The sequence below is a fragment of the Acanthochromis polyacanthus genome, chromosome 14, assembly GCF_021347895.1.
Source record: "Acanthochromis polyacanthus isolate Apoly-LR-REF ecotype Palm Island chromosome 14, KAUST_Apoly_ChrSc, whole genome shotgun sequence".
In the NCBI taxonomy this organism is placed as follows: domain Eukaryota; kingdom Metazoa; phylum Chordata; class Actinopteri; family Pomacentridae; genus Acanthochromis; species Acanthochromis polyacanthus.
In genome coordinates, this window is record NC_067126.1 from 22,478,660 (window position 1) to 22,494,435 (window position 15,776).

Genomic DNA, 15,776 nt, shown 5'->3' on the forward strand with positions numbered 1-15,776 from the left:
CTGTAGCTCTCCCTTGAATAAATACAGATGTACTTTTCGCTTTGTCCTCAGTCCACCTCCATTGAGTAACAAAAGCAACGTGTGAAGTGCACAATGTGAAGCGGAGTGAGTGAACAGAACACGTTGTCGGGGCAAATCCTTTGCTGTGTGAGCATCACGGAAAGCCTGATGGCCAACACCTGTCTAAACAGATGTAGATGAAACACAATATGATCATCCGCTCCAAGATTAATAAGCCTCTCTTTTTTTAAACTGTCATATAACCAGACAGGTCAGTCAAGTGCATGTTTTTGTTTACTGTGAAAGCCCCCTCATACTCCTAAGTCCATAACAGGCTGAGTGAATCACAGTTCAGTCCAAATACTTGAGGGTGAATTGGGTTTGCTCCAAGAAGTGAATGAGCTGTTCTGTGAAACAGCCAGTTTCCGTTCCCCATTTTGCAAGTGGTCTTCTTTTTGAGTGCAAGCGAGACAACAAATAGAAGGTTTAACCAGGGCCGTGCAGAGACCTTTGGAGGGGCAGGTGCTCAAAGTTAACCATTGTGCCACTGCTTCCATGTTAAATCTCTGGACTACTGATCAGAAGATCAGTAGTTCAAACCCTGCTATGACCACCATTAGATCCTTCAACTTAATATTTTGAAGTTGACTTTAGATCACCATTAGACACTGGACTGTTTAACTGTGCTATTCTTCCTGGAGTCCTTGCTTTTAAATTTCATACCTTTTCCAGACATATACTGTATATCCACGGATTCGCTCCATGGTGCTGATTCATAATCTGCCCTTTATTATTCATAGAGCTATCATGTGACCGACCAAGGTGAATTATCATTATTTTATTTTATTTTTTAATTATTTTGGGCCTCAATACTTTTTTTTACACACACAGACACCTACAAATAAAAAAAAATTTAAATGTAAAAAAAAACAACTTTGACAAACATCAAGAGGCAAAAGGGGCAGGTGCTTCAGCCCCCCACCCCCCCACACGTGCCTGGGTATAACCATGTGAATACTTCTTACTATGCACCACACTAAGTGCTTTGGTCTATCCATTCATCAATCCTCTATCCACCGCTTTATCCTCACTATGGTCGCGGGGGGTGCTGGAGTCTATCCCAGCTGACTCGGGCGAAGGCAGGGGACACCCTGGACAGGTCGCCAGTCTGTCACAAGGCTACATATACAGACAAACAATCACTCTCACATTCACACCTACGGGCAATTTAGAGTAACCAATTAACCTCAGCATATTTTTGGACTGTGGGAGGAAGCCGGAGTACCCGGAGAAAACCCACGCATGCACAGGGAGAACATGCAAACTCCATGCAGAGAGATCCCAGGCCCACCCCGGGATTTGAACCAGGGATCTTCTTGCTGCAAGGTGAAAATGCTAACCACTACCCCACTGAGCAGCCCTGCTTTAGTCTATTTTAATTATTTGTTCGTGTTTATCCAGTTATTGATTTACACCTCCAAAACTCATCTCAGGGTATTAAAGTTACATATCTAGATTTTTCCAAGTAAATCATTCCTTTCTGACTTAAAATGGCTTAGATATACCAACACCATTACTTCCTCTATAAAGTCTCTACCTTTCTCCACTCAACACCTTTCCCTGGGTGCAGCTGGAGCACATCAGCTCGTCTATGAATCTGCTCAAACATGAGAAACTGAAAAACAAAAGTACCAACCAAACTAACCTAAAAAGTTTCCTGACAGTGATGCTATATCGCGACCATTTCCCCACATATTTCCACCAATAAAGTTACATTTTCTTAAAGAACCCCCAAAGGTGCCTCAAAAAACATAAAAAAAAAATGGTTCTTTTTGGCATCATAAACAGTGCTCCAAAGAATGTTAGCAAAAATGTAAATATTTTTCTTTGTGGACCCACCTAGTTCTATTTTGATAAGAAAGAACTTGAGAATTTTTAGTCAAATTTAGGACTTTGCATAATCTCTGGGTCCTTTCATTATAATACATTTAGTGTTCAGTTCTGGTCAGTCAGTCAGACAGAACAACATACTACAAGATGGAATATATTACTAATGGGCATAGATAAACCAAATGATTAATCAACAATGACAAAAATTATTAGTTGCAGCTCTCATTTTATGTTACCTGGTATCAAACCAAATAACTCCAATAAAAATGAAAAAAAATGGAAATATTTCAAAGAATCACAGAAACTACATGAAGAACTGGGGTGGTGATCATATGTCTGTCTGTCTGTTTGTGTGCTCCAAAGATGCCTTAGTGTGGCTGACTCTGCCTTTTGAGCCCAGCTTCCTAACAAGCTGGGATATGCAAATAATGCATGTTGTTGTACTCCTTGTAATGACAGTACAGTTGAATCTTATCTTGTCTTTTACCTGGAATAGTCTTCAATTGCTGGCGTCACTTTGAAAAAGCAGGGAGCCTTCTGAAGATCCATTCCAGAATCTTTATTTTATTGAAGTATGCTACACAATGGCAAGTTGTAGTAATCCAGTAATTCAGCTATACATGTTTGATCTGATTCTGATGAAGAATAATGATAATGATACAGTAAACCCCAACCTGCATGTAGGCCCCAGATAGCAAACTATGGGTGAATCAATGTTGAATCTATGTTGAGACCTAACGTCGAAATTATACAGAAAGCGCAAGGTTGATAGAATGTTGAGTCAACGTTTGCTTACATAGATTACATGTTTGCAAACATAGATTCAACATTAATTAAACACTGACCTGTCAAACATTTTAATTAAACCAAAATACAATGTAGATTCAATGGTATCTTTTAAACACAAACTTCAATGTTGACAAAATGTTGTTGAATCAACGTTGATCCAACCATCAGTCTTCAACCGTAACCACAATTCAACCTTCTTAACCCTAATTCAACATTGATTTAACATCTTTTGCTATCTGGGTAAAGTGTGATTTATGGTTGAAAAGCAAACGTTGACTCAACATTTTATCAACCTTGCGCTTTCTGTATAATTTCGACGTTAGGTCTCAACATAGATTCAACATTGATTCACCCATAGTTTGCTATCTGGGGCAGGATTGATTCTTTAGGTTTGCTAAGTATTAAAATCTCATTAGTCTGAATCTGTGTTTTTGAGACAGTTATCAGTAAACTGCAGTTTCAAAGTATTATTCCTCGGCCATGAAGTTGTTTATTTTGTTCATGATATGTCTACAAGTATAATAGAAAACCTCATATGAACATGGTAAAAGTTGTTTTTTTTTTAAAGGCTGTTTTTCTTTTTGCTGTTGTTTTCTAAATCAATTTTTACTAGAGGTGTTGTTAAATAGAATTGACAGTGACTGTCAGAGGTTCACTTACTTACTGCATGCTCAATGAATGAATGACAAAAAAAAAATCAATAAAAAAATAAAGGATGAGCCCTGAATAGTGTTCTACAGTCCAGGAAGAGGCCACTGTGAAAAGCAATTTAATAGCTAATACTAATTAATTGTGTGCTAATAGGAAATATTAACAGTGAATGTTTTTGTAAGTGACAGCTAGGCAATTGAATGACTGTACATGAATACTAATGCATGCTACAAACAACAGTAAAATGTTTCCATTCAGTGACATAAATTGTAATGTGAAGTTAATTTTTAATCTCAGACCTACCTCAACGACCAGAACTCATCCACTCCTTAACGGAACTATTTACCCGCTGCCATATCTACACGGACAACAATAGCGAAAGGAATTCACCGCACTTCCGTTGCCCATGACACCGGAGCGAAGTTCTGACAGCTGATTCTCAAATCAGTTTCTATCCTCTCGGAGCCTCCAAATCACCATTTTGAGTTTTTTCAGAGTCGGACGTGGCTGAAATTGTCTCCACCTGGAGTTGCAGACGTCGCCTTGACCAGAGGAGGACAGCTGATTATGGTGTAGCACAGAGCGCTAGCTCTGAGACAGCAGGTACCCAGCGGCGCTCTGATAACACATAAGCTAACAGCAGCTAGCAGGGACACTTTGTCAGCAACTTCTACTTGCTTTTTCAACTGGCTTAAACAAGTGACATTTCTTCGTGCCCTCCCCCATGTGTGTGAGGAATAGCCCTGAGCTGAGACTAGCTTTGAGTTTGGACATTGTGCTTAGCTAGCTGTGACTAGCACTGGCAGTGGTTTGTTATGACGGCCACTTAACGAGCTAATAGAGCAGCAAGGAGGAGGTGACTTAACTTCTGAAAGTTTTAGCGTTAATCCTATGGCTGGTTCTGTCGCTTCAACGCCTGAAACGGTTTTGTCTTGAGGGTAAATCTCTTGTTTTTGTATGAGTACTGTTAAAGGTTATGTGGATTGATTTAGTTTATGTCAACTGTAAAGTACATGCAACATTTTACAAACTACAGGCAGGATACACAGAATTTATTGATCAGTCAGTGAGTATTTGATTATTTGTCCTTATAGAAAATAATCTTGATATACTGAGATGTGTGGTAGACCCTAGTGAATCTGAGGTATCTCCAAAGCAGGAAGAAAAAGTGCATGTTTTTTTTTTTTTTGGTATGTTTGCCTGGTAGCTCTTGCATCATTCTATGGTCATGCTTATGCTGCACAGACCTGCTGCTTCCCCTACAGCTATTTGACTAACATCCAGCCACTTCGCCAGGGCGTGGTGACTGACAGCTGAGGCAGGTGGGCGTTGAGTCAGGCTCACTGACACACATTTTATGGGCCTCGCTGGTAACTGATACTTTCACTCTCGGCTTCCTGCTTCTTCCTACATGAGCTCACCCAGTGCTCAGAGTAGATACAGTGAGTTCAGTGACATCAGTGAACAGTTGAAGCACCGCTGCACTGTCTGTGAAACTGCACCACACTAATATAATAGTAGATACATGGCACATGACATTCTCAAAAGAGCAGAGGGGATCAGGGGGCTCTGCAAAACTGAACTGTACTACAATCGCAGTTTATCTGTCAAAGTGGATGTCCTTTGAGGTCTGGGCACAGTGTTTTTTCCCCCCATAGTAGGTGAAACTTGCTGTTTCATCTTGAATGCCTCATGAATTTTTCCTAACAACATGCTCCATGAAATTATCCATATCGGTCCACACAGAAAAATATCAGATAAGGTTACTATAAAGGCAGCCAACCCATATTGTACTTTTTTGTGACTCACTGACAGATCCTCAGCTGTTTTTGTTCTTTTTCTTTTGTTAGAATCTTCTGAACAGCAGCCAGTATCATATACTTTGTCTCAGATGGTATTGTTTGTTTGCATTCTTGTTTCTGGAAGTTGGCCCATGGTGACTGTCTTCAGTGATCATGCTGGCCATCTAAGTCAGACATGCAATCTGTCATGTGTTTCAGCCACAGACTTTATGACTCTTAGATACCCTAATCTGACACAATGACCAGCTTATCAGACAAAGGCCCTTTTTACAGCTGGCATTAATATGCGTCTTGGGTGATCCAGTCACAGCTTCAAATACAGTTGTAAATGCACCCAGGATGCATTGTGGACGCTCAGCTGTGAGCGGGGTCTAAAATATTGTCCCAACCTCACATTGCATTGTGGAGATTGTGCTGGAAAAGAAAACATGACAGTAGAATGTCTTTGGCACTTCTGGCATGTTGATGAATAGCTGTTTATTGCTGATTTGAAATATTAACAAATTAGGTTTGCTTTTGAATTTAATCAGTGGTTACCTGTCTTTTACTGCACTGAATTCAGAAATGTGTGTAAACACCTTTCTAATCCTAGAATGGCTATAGATGCACTTTTCAGGTAAAGGCAAGTCACTAAGATGGATTATATTGATGCCTCTTGACAAGTAGTTGCATGCCTTTCTTATGTGAAATACTATTCACAAGCAAATGTGTTTGCTTCTAATTTTAAAACTGCTTGTATGTCAACAGGTAAAATGATACAATGCACAAGACCCACTCCAGGGAATTATGTGAAGTGCAGTAAAGATGTGTCTTTACTGCACTTCACATAATTCCCTGGAGTGGTCCTCCTAGGCAGTTTGGTTTTTCATAACACTGATATTTACCAGAGGATATATTTACAGAGTGAAGGCTTTCGTCTCTGAGCTTAACAATGTCATGTCACAGGTAACAGGAGCATGGATGTCAAAGCTTCAGTGTCTTCGTGTTGTTTGCAGTTAGTTAGTTTGATGAAAACTTTTTTTAGTTATAAAAATTATGTTTATACTGTCACAGCACTTTGGATGCTTGACTCTGCAGACAAAATATATTTTTTAATCTTTATAGATATTTTATGCCATAGCTCCATGCTTGCTACTAAAGATCACAACTGTTAATGCCAAGTTCTGGCATCTTTAGCAGCGCTGAAATGATGATTTGACAGTGCTGTGTGTGTGTCTCAAGAGAAATCCCAAATGACATAGAATATTCTCCCTGAATTTACTCTTCTTCAGCAAAGTTCAATTTACTGCAACAGTCGTATATAGAATTACTATGACTCAACACTTTCACTGTTATCAACTTATAACCTCATTTGCAATTGAAAATTAGTTCCTCAGGTCATGTTCAGTTTATTTGTTTATTATTTCCCCCTCATTAAAATGTGTCATACGGACCAGTTTATTGCCATATGAGATTAATAAGGAGTACACTTGAGCCTGACAGTTTAGCACTGTCACTGTCTCACCTATTAAATGCTTTCTATTCCTACTTCTCTGACAGGTGAAAGGTCAATGGTTTGAAGACCAGGGTTTTGTGAAACATGATGCCTTTGGATGTAATTCCCTTAAAAAGAACAATCCTTGTGTGCTATTTTTCCTGTCTATGTTATCTTTATTTGTTTAGTTTGTGTACCATTCCAGGGGACTGGAGGCTATTTCTGCATACAGTGGACACGGGGCAGGGTACAGCCTCGACATATTACCAGTCTTACAGCTGAGATATATGGACGAACAGCATTTCACACAGATACTTGAATTGCCAGTTGAAGTGGAAATTTGATTTGCCAGTGTGAATGTTTGATTACAATGTAAAAAATAATCTAATCTAGACACTGCACTGTTCTGTGTGCAGGAAAACTATACCTATTAGTTTATATTTTGCCTGTAGGATAGATGTTGACAGATATGATTGCTTTCATGTGCATTTCTTCTGTTTTTTTGTGCCATATGATGAAATTGCCTCATGTATCCTTTATGGTCTGTGTGATTGGCAGGCATTTGAGCAGCAGTGCAGTGCAGCACAGCGCGGCGTGGGGCAGATAGAGGCATATCACAACGTAGCCATGCTCACATTGGCCAGCAAGTTGAAGAAGGATGATGGAGGAAAGACAGGCCGTGCCTCCGGAGCCTCAGACTCCTCCCATAGGGTCTCCATCAGGGACCGCCTCCTAACCAAAGGTCCATGGGTCTCTTTGCTTCATCCATTTTGCATCTCTATGTCTGTCTTAAATCTTTTTGAATGACCTCATTGCATACTAGTAGAAATGATGGTTAGAAATAAAAGATGACATCATGACTAACAATTAGGGATGGGTGATGTATCAAATGAATTTGATTAATTGGAATTTTTACTGTTAGCTTGTTGTAAAAATGTGAAAAACTGTGTAATCGAGATATGTTCTCATCTGCTGTCTCTTTAACAACGCCAACACTACCAGTGAGGTATATTTTAGCAATGTAAACGATCGCTGTTTCCTTGGAGATGCCCCGCATGTGAGAGCTGCGCTAGTCAAACACACTTGAATAGCGGCAGGAGCAGCTGATCATAATGAACTGAGACAGACGACAGACTGTCATATTACTTCCTTGTCGTGGAAACGGATTGGTTTCACAAAATTTGACATCAAGTGGACATTACACAGCTACATACTGTGTTGGATGACCCCTCCTTTTCCAATAGGTTACAATACGAAACACTTTTCCACTCATCCTATTTGGAAAGTTTCCATGAGATCCCATTTGGACATCCCATTCAGGAGAAGGAGTAAATAAGGCTTGTCACCGAACTCCCGCATCCTCTGATTTCCGGCGCTCTAGGAACTACGTCAGCCTATTTGTTGCGCTGATTGGTTGTATACCTACCCAATTGCTGCAGAGTGATTTGAAAGACAACCTTTTAGCCCGCCTCCCTCCCTGTCGAGACTTCCTAGACCCTTGTATCTTCAGACCTGGGTCTAGCGCGGCTAGGCTAGTTCATTTCCTCAGTAGCAGTAAAACATGTTACAGTTCTGAGGGTTTTATCAGGCTAACAAAAACACTGAACCACCGCTTACAGTGTCACGATAAACACATAAAAAGCACTTGTTTCCCCGAGCACTATTAAGACAATATAATGTAACAAACATTGTAAAACATTGTGTTACTTTTGAGCTCTCTACTTTAAAAAACAATATTCGATGTCCTGAACATGACTAATCTTCAAATCTAAAGACTGTAGAGACTCTTACTAGCGTAATTTTTGTAAAAAAAATATTATTTGTAGGCCAGTGTAGTCACATGCTGTTGTGTAAGATAGCATACTGACAGCAATTCAGACAAAAAAATGTTGATTTATTTTGTCATGTAGTGCAAAAAAGGACTTCAGCAATGTGTAATTTTTAGGCCGTATCAGCTGAACTATTCAGTCTGTTTGTATACATGAAGCATTACCAACCAGACCACTGTGGACTCTGTCTTGCAGTCACCACTGGTTAGCATATTTGAGGCTAAATGAGGCTAAATATTTGAGGCTTTACGATGTAGGCCATTGTTGTTGTTTCTTGACCTGCTCTTTTAAATTGTTATGTTAACATCGACACACAGAAATTGAGGGAGATCTGTGTGAATTTTTTATGCTCCTGTTCTTTCTATTTCAACGTCTCGGTTGCTATCTTCGTTTCTTTATCCATCTGTTTTTCTTTGTTTTTCCTCTTGCTCCTAGTGTTTTTATTTACAGGTTCCTCTCTTTTCCTTTGGAAGCAGCTTCCAGATATCTGCCTCTTCCTTTCTCCATTTTAGTTTCAAAGGATTGTTCTTGTTCTTCTCACTTGTTGTCATTCTGTTTACATTTGTCTCACTTACCCTATGTACCTGCCACTTGTTTCCATGTTATTCTCTCTTGGCAATTTTCTCACTGATGTTTGCTTTAGTTTGACCGATGCAATTTAGGTTGTTTTACTCTGTACGAGCCTCTTCTCCTCATTCTATTCTCATAATAATGGACTTAAAATGTGATATTGCGTGCAGCTTGTACATGGCTAGATTAAACTAAGAAAAACAGAAAGATATCAGAAGACTAATCATATAAAATCTGAATCATCCACTGTTTGTCTACAGCTGGTCCACAATCATCAGTTCACAAAGCATCATGTTAAATAGCAAAATGTAAAAAGGTACCAGAGCGCCTGTTGAATAACCATGTATCACTGGGAGAAAGAGGAACGCCTGCAGCCTGAAGAGAGACATTTAATTTAGTTGTACGTGACTGAGAACCACTTGAATAATTTGTAGATGATCTTGAGATTGATTTTATTTCAATATATGATTAGGGATCTGACATTTGGCCCAAATGTGTTATGGAGATGAGAATTAATTCTGATAAAAGCCCTTTGTTGATCTCATTAGTCAAAACAGAGCTGTTAATAACTGCATGTACAGACCTCTGTGTGGAGGGGGAGAATGAAACAAAATGAAACTCCTAAGAGTGTCCTTGAAGTACCTAATTATTAGACCCAGAACACCTCAAAGAATATGTTATTGTAAATTAATAGAAGATATGTGGACTGGCCAGAGAATATGAGCATTTTTTGTACATTTCTCTGGATGGAAAATGTGTTAAACCAGCTGACACAAACTGGTTGTGCAAAGTGTCAGTGATGAGAAAACAAAACAGAGCCGGGAACCTTTTAAAAAATTCAGCCGGACCTCTCCCAGAGGCAACACCAGCAAAACACCCCACTGCTCTCTCCATGTCTTCCTGCTGCTTTTGTTCTTTCTGTCCTCTCTCTTTTTCCTCCACCTCCTTTCACATCTTTTTACTTCTGTCCCACTCTGCCAGTCATTCTGTTATTCTCAGCTACACAGTGGAATGAGGGAGACGATTCATTTTTTTTTTGCAAGTTGCACATGAGACGTTGTTCTCTAATGCGGAGGAACATTCCTGTGGAGCAGGTGCTGTTCCTCTGCTTCATTTAAAACACAGAAGTATGGGTATGTCAGCTCTATCTGTGTGAGGATCTCACATTTCTGTGCTTGTGTCTGTGCGCCTCAGTCGTTTCTGCTCCTCTCTTACTCATTGTTCTTATTTCCTCTCAACAGAAGTTGCAGAACTTGAAGCCAATCTCCCTAGTAAGTATGTCTCACACTTCCACACACATAGCATTTTTTCTCAGCTCCACACCCTGTAGTCAAGACATCTGTAAGTGTGACAGCTGAATAATTGGCTTTATAGAGAAGGTGCTAGGCCGTAGCGTCAGTACAAGCAGGGCCATAACTACGTTTCTCACCAGCATTGTGGCAATGGGGCTGTTTTCTGCAGTGGCAAAGCTCTTCTATTGCTCAGGTAGTATGGTAGCGTCCTCACTAGAACTTTAATTCACCATTTAGTTGTCATAAATTAAAATAATAATCAAGTATGTTAAAAACTGTTTAATCGGTTTGAACACTTAAAAAAAACAAACTAAATGGTCTGATAACACCTTTTATAGTGTGAACTTTATCAGATTTTTTACTCCCCTGTAACAGTAAACTTAATATCTTTGGATCAAGGACAAAACAGTATGCTCAAGGACATCACCATTTTTTTGACATTTGTTGAACAAACAACTCATGAAATAAATGTTGTTAATACTTGACAGATTAATTGTTCACACAAGATATTTTCCATAGCATAAGTTAACTGTCAGTGTGATTGGGGGAAAAAAACAACACCAAAGGAGTAGTATGTGTCGCCACCACCATACACAGACATAAGTCACGTTTTCATCCCATATTTTAAGCACATTTTAAAGTATCTCCCTTGATCAGCATGTCTGTTTTCTCTCTTCTTTCAGGTTTTTGGGTGGTTGGAAAACAGTTGGTTTTGTTCTGACTTCTTGTATTCTGTTTATTACAACCACGTTGCAACATTTCAAAAGACCCCTTTTGGGGTCGGTTGAGAATTATATAAAAACGTGACTTTATATGTCTAGCCAACAGAAGCACCTCAGTATGTCTGTGATAACACCTAATATTGTGTAGTGACGTCTGCAAGACTTTACTTTTGCATTTGTTGCCATACCACCCAGCTCTATTACATAAATGTTGCTGTATTAAGCTGGAAATGAATGATGATTTTAAACATAAACATGTGCTGTAGACCTAGAGGGATTCACTGCTTGTTATATTTCTGGCCTCAGGACATACAGTGGGTACGGAAAGTATTCAGACCCCTTGAAATTTTTCACTCTCTGTGTCATTGCAGCCATTTGCCAAAATCAAAAAAGTTCATTTTATTTCTCATTAATGTACACTCAGCACCCCATCTTGACAGAAAAAAACAGAAATGTAGAAATTTTTGCAAGTTTATTAAAAAAGAAAAACTGAAATATCACATGGTCAGAAGTATTCAGACCCTTTGCAGCGACATTCATATTTAACTCACATGCTGTCCATTTCTTCTGATCATCCTTGAGATGGTTCTGCTTCTTTATTAGAGTCCAGCTGTGTTTAATTAAACTGATTGGACTTGATTAGGAAAGGCACACACCTGTCTATATAAGACCTTACAGCTCACAGTGCATGTCAGAGCAAATGAGAATCATGAGGTGGAAGGAACTGCCCAAGGAGCTCAGAGACAGAATTGTGGCAAGGCACAGATCTGGCCAAGGTTACAAAAGAATTTCTGCAGCATTCAAGGTTCCTAAGAACACAGTGGCCTCCATAATCCTCAAATGGAAGAAGTTTGGGACGACCACAACTCTTTCTAGACCTGGCCGTCCAGCCAAACTGAGCGTGGGAGAAGAGCCTTGGTGAGAGAGGTAAAGAAGAACCCAAAGATCACTGTGGCTGAGCTCCAGAGATGCAGTCGGGAGATTGAAGAAAGTTCCACAAAGTCAACTATCACTGCAGCCCTCCACCAGTTGGGGCTTTATGGCAGAGTAGCCCGACGGAAGCCTCTCCTCAGTGCAAGACACATGAAAGCCTGGATAGAGTTTGCCAAAAAACACATGAAGGACTCCCAGACTATGAGAAATAAGATTCTCTGGTCTGATGAGACCAAGATTGAATTTTTTGGTGTTAATTCTAAGCGGTATGTGTGGAGAAAACCAGGCACTGCTCATCACCTGCCCAATACAATCCCTACAGTGAAACATGGTGGTGGGAGCATCATGTTGTGGGGGTGTTTTTCAGCTGCAGGGACAGGACGACTGGTTGCAATTGAAGGAAGGATGAATGCGGCCAAGTACAGAGAAATCCTGGAGGAAAACCTCTTCCAGAGTGCTCAGGACCTCAGACTGGGCCAAAGGTTCACCTTTCAACAGGACAATGACCCTAAGCACACAGCTAAAATAACAAAGGAGTGGCTTCAGAACAACTCTGTGACCGTTCTTGACTGGCCCAGCCAGAGCCCTGACCTAAACCCAATTGAGCATCTCTGGAGAGACCTCAAAATGGCTGTCCACCAACGTTCACCTTCCAACCTGACAGAACTGGAGAGGATCTGCAAGGAAGAATGGCAGAGGATCCCCACATCCAGGTGTGAAAAACTTGTTGCGTCATTCCCAAGAAGACTCGTGGCTGTACTAGCTGAAAAGGGCGCTTCTACTCAATACTGAGCAAAGGGTCTGAATACTTATGACCATGTGATATTTCAGTTTTTCTTTTTTAATAAATTTGCCAAAATTTCTACATTTCTGTTTTTTTTTCTGTCAAGATGGGGTGCTGAGTGTACATGAATGAGAAATAAAATGAACTTTTTTGATTTTGGCAAATGGCTGCAATGACACAGAGAGTGAAAAATTTCAAGGGGTCTGAATACTTTCCGTACCCACTGTATTTGTTTAATCAGACTGTACCCCCCTTGGGTACTGTTTCAGTACAGACCTTTATTAGAGAATTTTCCACTACAGTATATCAGATCTTAGTTAGTCAGTTCATTGTTATCCACTTGTGCGTAGTTCATTATGATTGCTTTGGCTGAGCTCAGCACGCTTGTTTGCGTTTGTGGTCTGATGAGTTTGCCCTTGTAGCTGCGGACCGTGAAAGCCATAGAAGTACACAGCACAAGCATCCAGTGTTGACTGGAGAGCCACAGATCTGATTAGTTTTCTTGGAAACGTTGTTTGTGCTTCAGTTTCAAAGAAAGACAGAACTCAAAACAAATGCATAATAAATAAATTAAAAGAAAAAAGAATGGGAACCCATACAAAATACTGAAGTTATTTAGTGACCAATGCTGCAGTCTTGATTGCATCTTGTCAACAGTCTGAGTTTGACTGTGACTCAGATTGTTAAATGCAAACAAAAAGTCATCACAGTTGTTCTGGGGTCATTGGCTGACATCCACGTATCCTCATAGAACTCTGGAGAAGATGGAGGTGAATGATTCTGCTCTGTCCATTCAACCTGTGAATCAGTACTGAAAACATGGTCATGTGTAAAGTGTGATTTTCTTTTTCATGAGGCTTCAGTTCTATGCTTAATGGATACCTGGCTTTGTGTGTCTTTCAATAAATCACTGAGGGATTACCACCATTACAGAGCTCACAGAAAAAAAGCAAGGAGATCTTTGTGCTGGAACTATTTAAGCTTCCCTCAGATTTTTGTTATCTATTGTTAACTCATCAAAGTAGGAAATTAATACTGTCCTGCCTCTTTTTCTCCAGTGGTGGTTCTTTACACTTCCAGTATTAACACTAGAAAACAGTGGGAGGTGTAACTTGACTAAATCCCTTATTTATACATTATGGGACAAGAAAATACAGTTCTAGTTGTCAAGCCAGGTCCACTATGACCACAATGAGGAATGTGTTTGACAGCTACAAAATCCCTCCAATCTGCAGGTTATATTTTGCACTATTTTAACTGGATTCTGTTAAAATATAAGGTACCTGTTTAAGTTTTATTTCCACCTCGAATCACTTACACGAAAACTCTAACAGATCTGACATCATCAGATATTTATTAATCCATGGATCAGTACGGCAGTGTTGTCTGTCAAAGTAAAAACATAGTTTAGCAGACAGTGGATGGGGAAAGATGAGGCAAACCAAAGGCAAATTATACACATAAACTCGAGGATGTGTTTGGGTGCTTGCAAACCCACAGGGTGTGGCTTTGTTGTCCATATGAAAGCCAGATATTAGTGGGTCTCCCAAAGTGTAAGGACAATTTTCGAAGACAAGCTCATGATTAATGCAGCTCTACACCAGAGGAAAATCGATCTAAGAACTTTAATGCCCATCATTCGGTATGCATTACTGGGCTGAGATGAGAATTTGTTCCCCAGACATTACCACAAACAGTTCATGCACATAAACACAGCTTCAGATTTCAGTTTCACTTTTTAGTGCTATTACACTGCATATTGTTATGTATTATGTCTGATGATTGCTTGGCCATGTGATGCTCAACAGACTGTGTCTCTCAGCAGTTTCACCTGTAATGACTCACTCTCCACTGGGCATGAATGATGTATGAGGAAGGTGGAGAAAGTTTGGGAATCATCAATTATTTTGAGTGTTGTTTCACATGCAAGGCTTTCATTCTGCCCAAGGACAAAACAGGAAAAGAGCTGCTGCAGTGTTTAGTTAGATTAAAAACTTATTACACATAAACATGGGTAAAAACCCTCAAGTGCCGCTATTGGTTTTGAGCGCAATACCCATCTCTGAACACCAGGGGGGAATATGGTGCCACAGGGGCTCCTAAAGGCAAAGCATAAACCCTGCAGTCAGGCCAGACAGTATGAACATATTGTGGCTATAGAAGGACCCAATGAACATGCAATGTGTTATTGATTGTAATGCCTTTATTTGCCACAAAGGCTTGCAATAACATGTAATGGTAGACCTTCATACTGCAGCCTCTGATTTTAATCTCTGACTCTAAAAACTAATAACGGTCTTCCTCTCTGCCCACACTTTTGTTCTTGTGCAGGTACATGCAAAGCCAGTTTCCCAGATGAGGATAAGCTACATCATTTTCAGCTGGCCGTGTCTCCTGGTAAGAGAAAAACAAAGATGCCTTAAGTAAATGCTTTGTCACATGGTTTAATGAAAAGTTGCCTTTTTGGCAGTTATCCTTGCAGTACTAATACTGTGTATACTAACTTGAGCTGTACTGTTGGTTCATATTGATATAGGGATGATGGTGGTGCTTATACAGTGAAAATCTAGTTATAAATTCAGTGTAACCCAGGCTCAGATAGGGCTTAGGGGCTGCTGTTTGAGTTCCAGGAGGTAGTGGTGGCTGGGAGGGTTAAATCTTATTTTATCTTAAAGTGTTTTTCTGTGTTCTTTCAACCATTAATCTGAACATATTTGACACTACAAACATGCTACACTTATTGTGTTTAGTCTGTAAAGTGTATTAATTTAATCAAATAATATATGAGATATAATGTATGTGGTTTACTTTAACTTGTCCACATAGGCAGAGTAAAAATGTTTTATCACCTATATTCATTTGTGGAGTCAAACTGTACTTGGCTTAAGGGTTCTTGGCTGGTATAGTGCTGGGTTGAAGATATTTTCTGTGATAGAGAGAGAGACTGCAAATGTTAGCAATTTATTTCTAAATCTATGTCTGTCCTAAACTATTCCCTTTGTGCGGCACTTGAGTCGTTTCCACAAAACTGCTGCACTGT

The 15,776-nt window shown here is 39.8% G+C and overlaps 1 protein-coding gene across 1 annotated transcript in view; it reads left to right on the forward strand.

Annotated features, from left to right (window-relative positions):
* Nucleotides 1-3,685: 3,685 nt before the first annotated feature.
* Nucleotides 3,686-15,776, forward strand: part of ube2f (ubiquitin-conjugating enzyme E2F (putative)) — a 53,439-nt gene continuing 41,348 nt past the window's right edge. Inside the window, exons 1-4 of the mRNA XM_022211469.2 lie at nucleotides 3,686-3,933; nucleotides 7,165-7,348; nucleotides 10,247-10,276; nucleotides 15,068-15,133. Coding sequence (XP_022067161.1) covers nucleotides 7,234-7,348; nucleotides 10,247-10,276; nucleotides 15,068-15,133 — 211 coding nt within the window. The 5' untranslated portion in view covers nucleotides 3,686-3,933; nucleotides 7,165-7,233. The remainder of the gene's footprint in view (nucleotides 3,934-7,164; nucleotides 7,349-10,246; nucleotides 10,277-15,067; nucleotides 15,134-15,776) is intronic.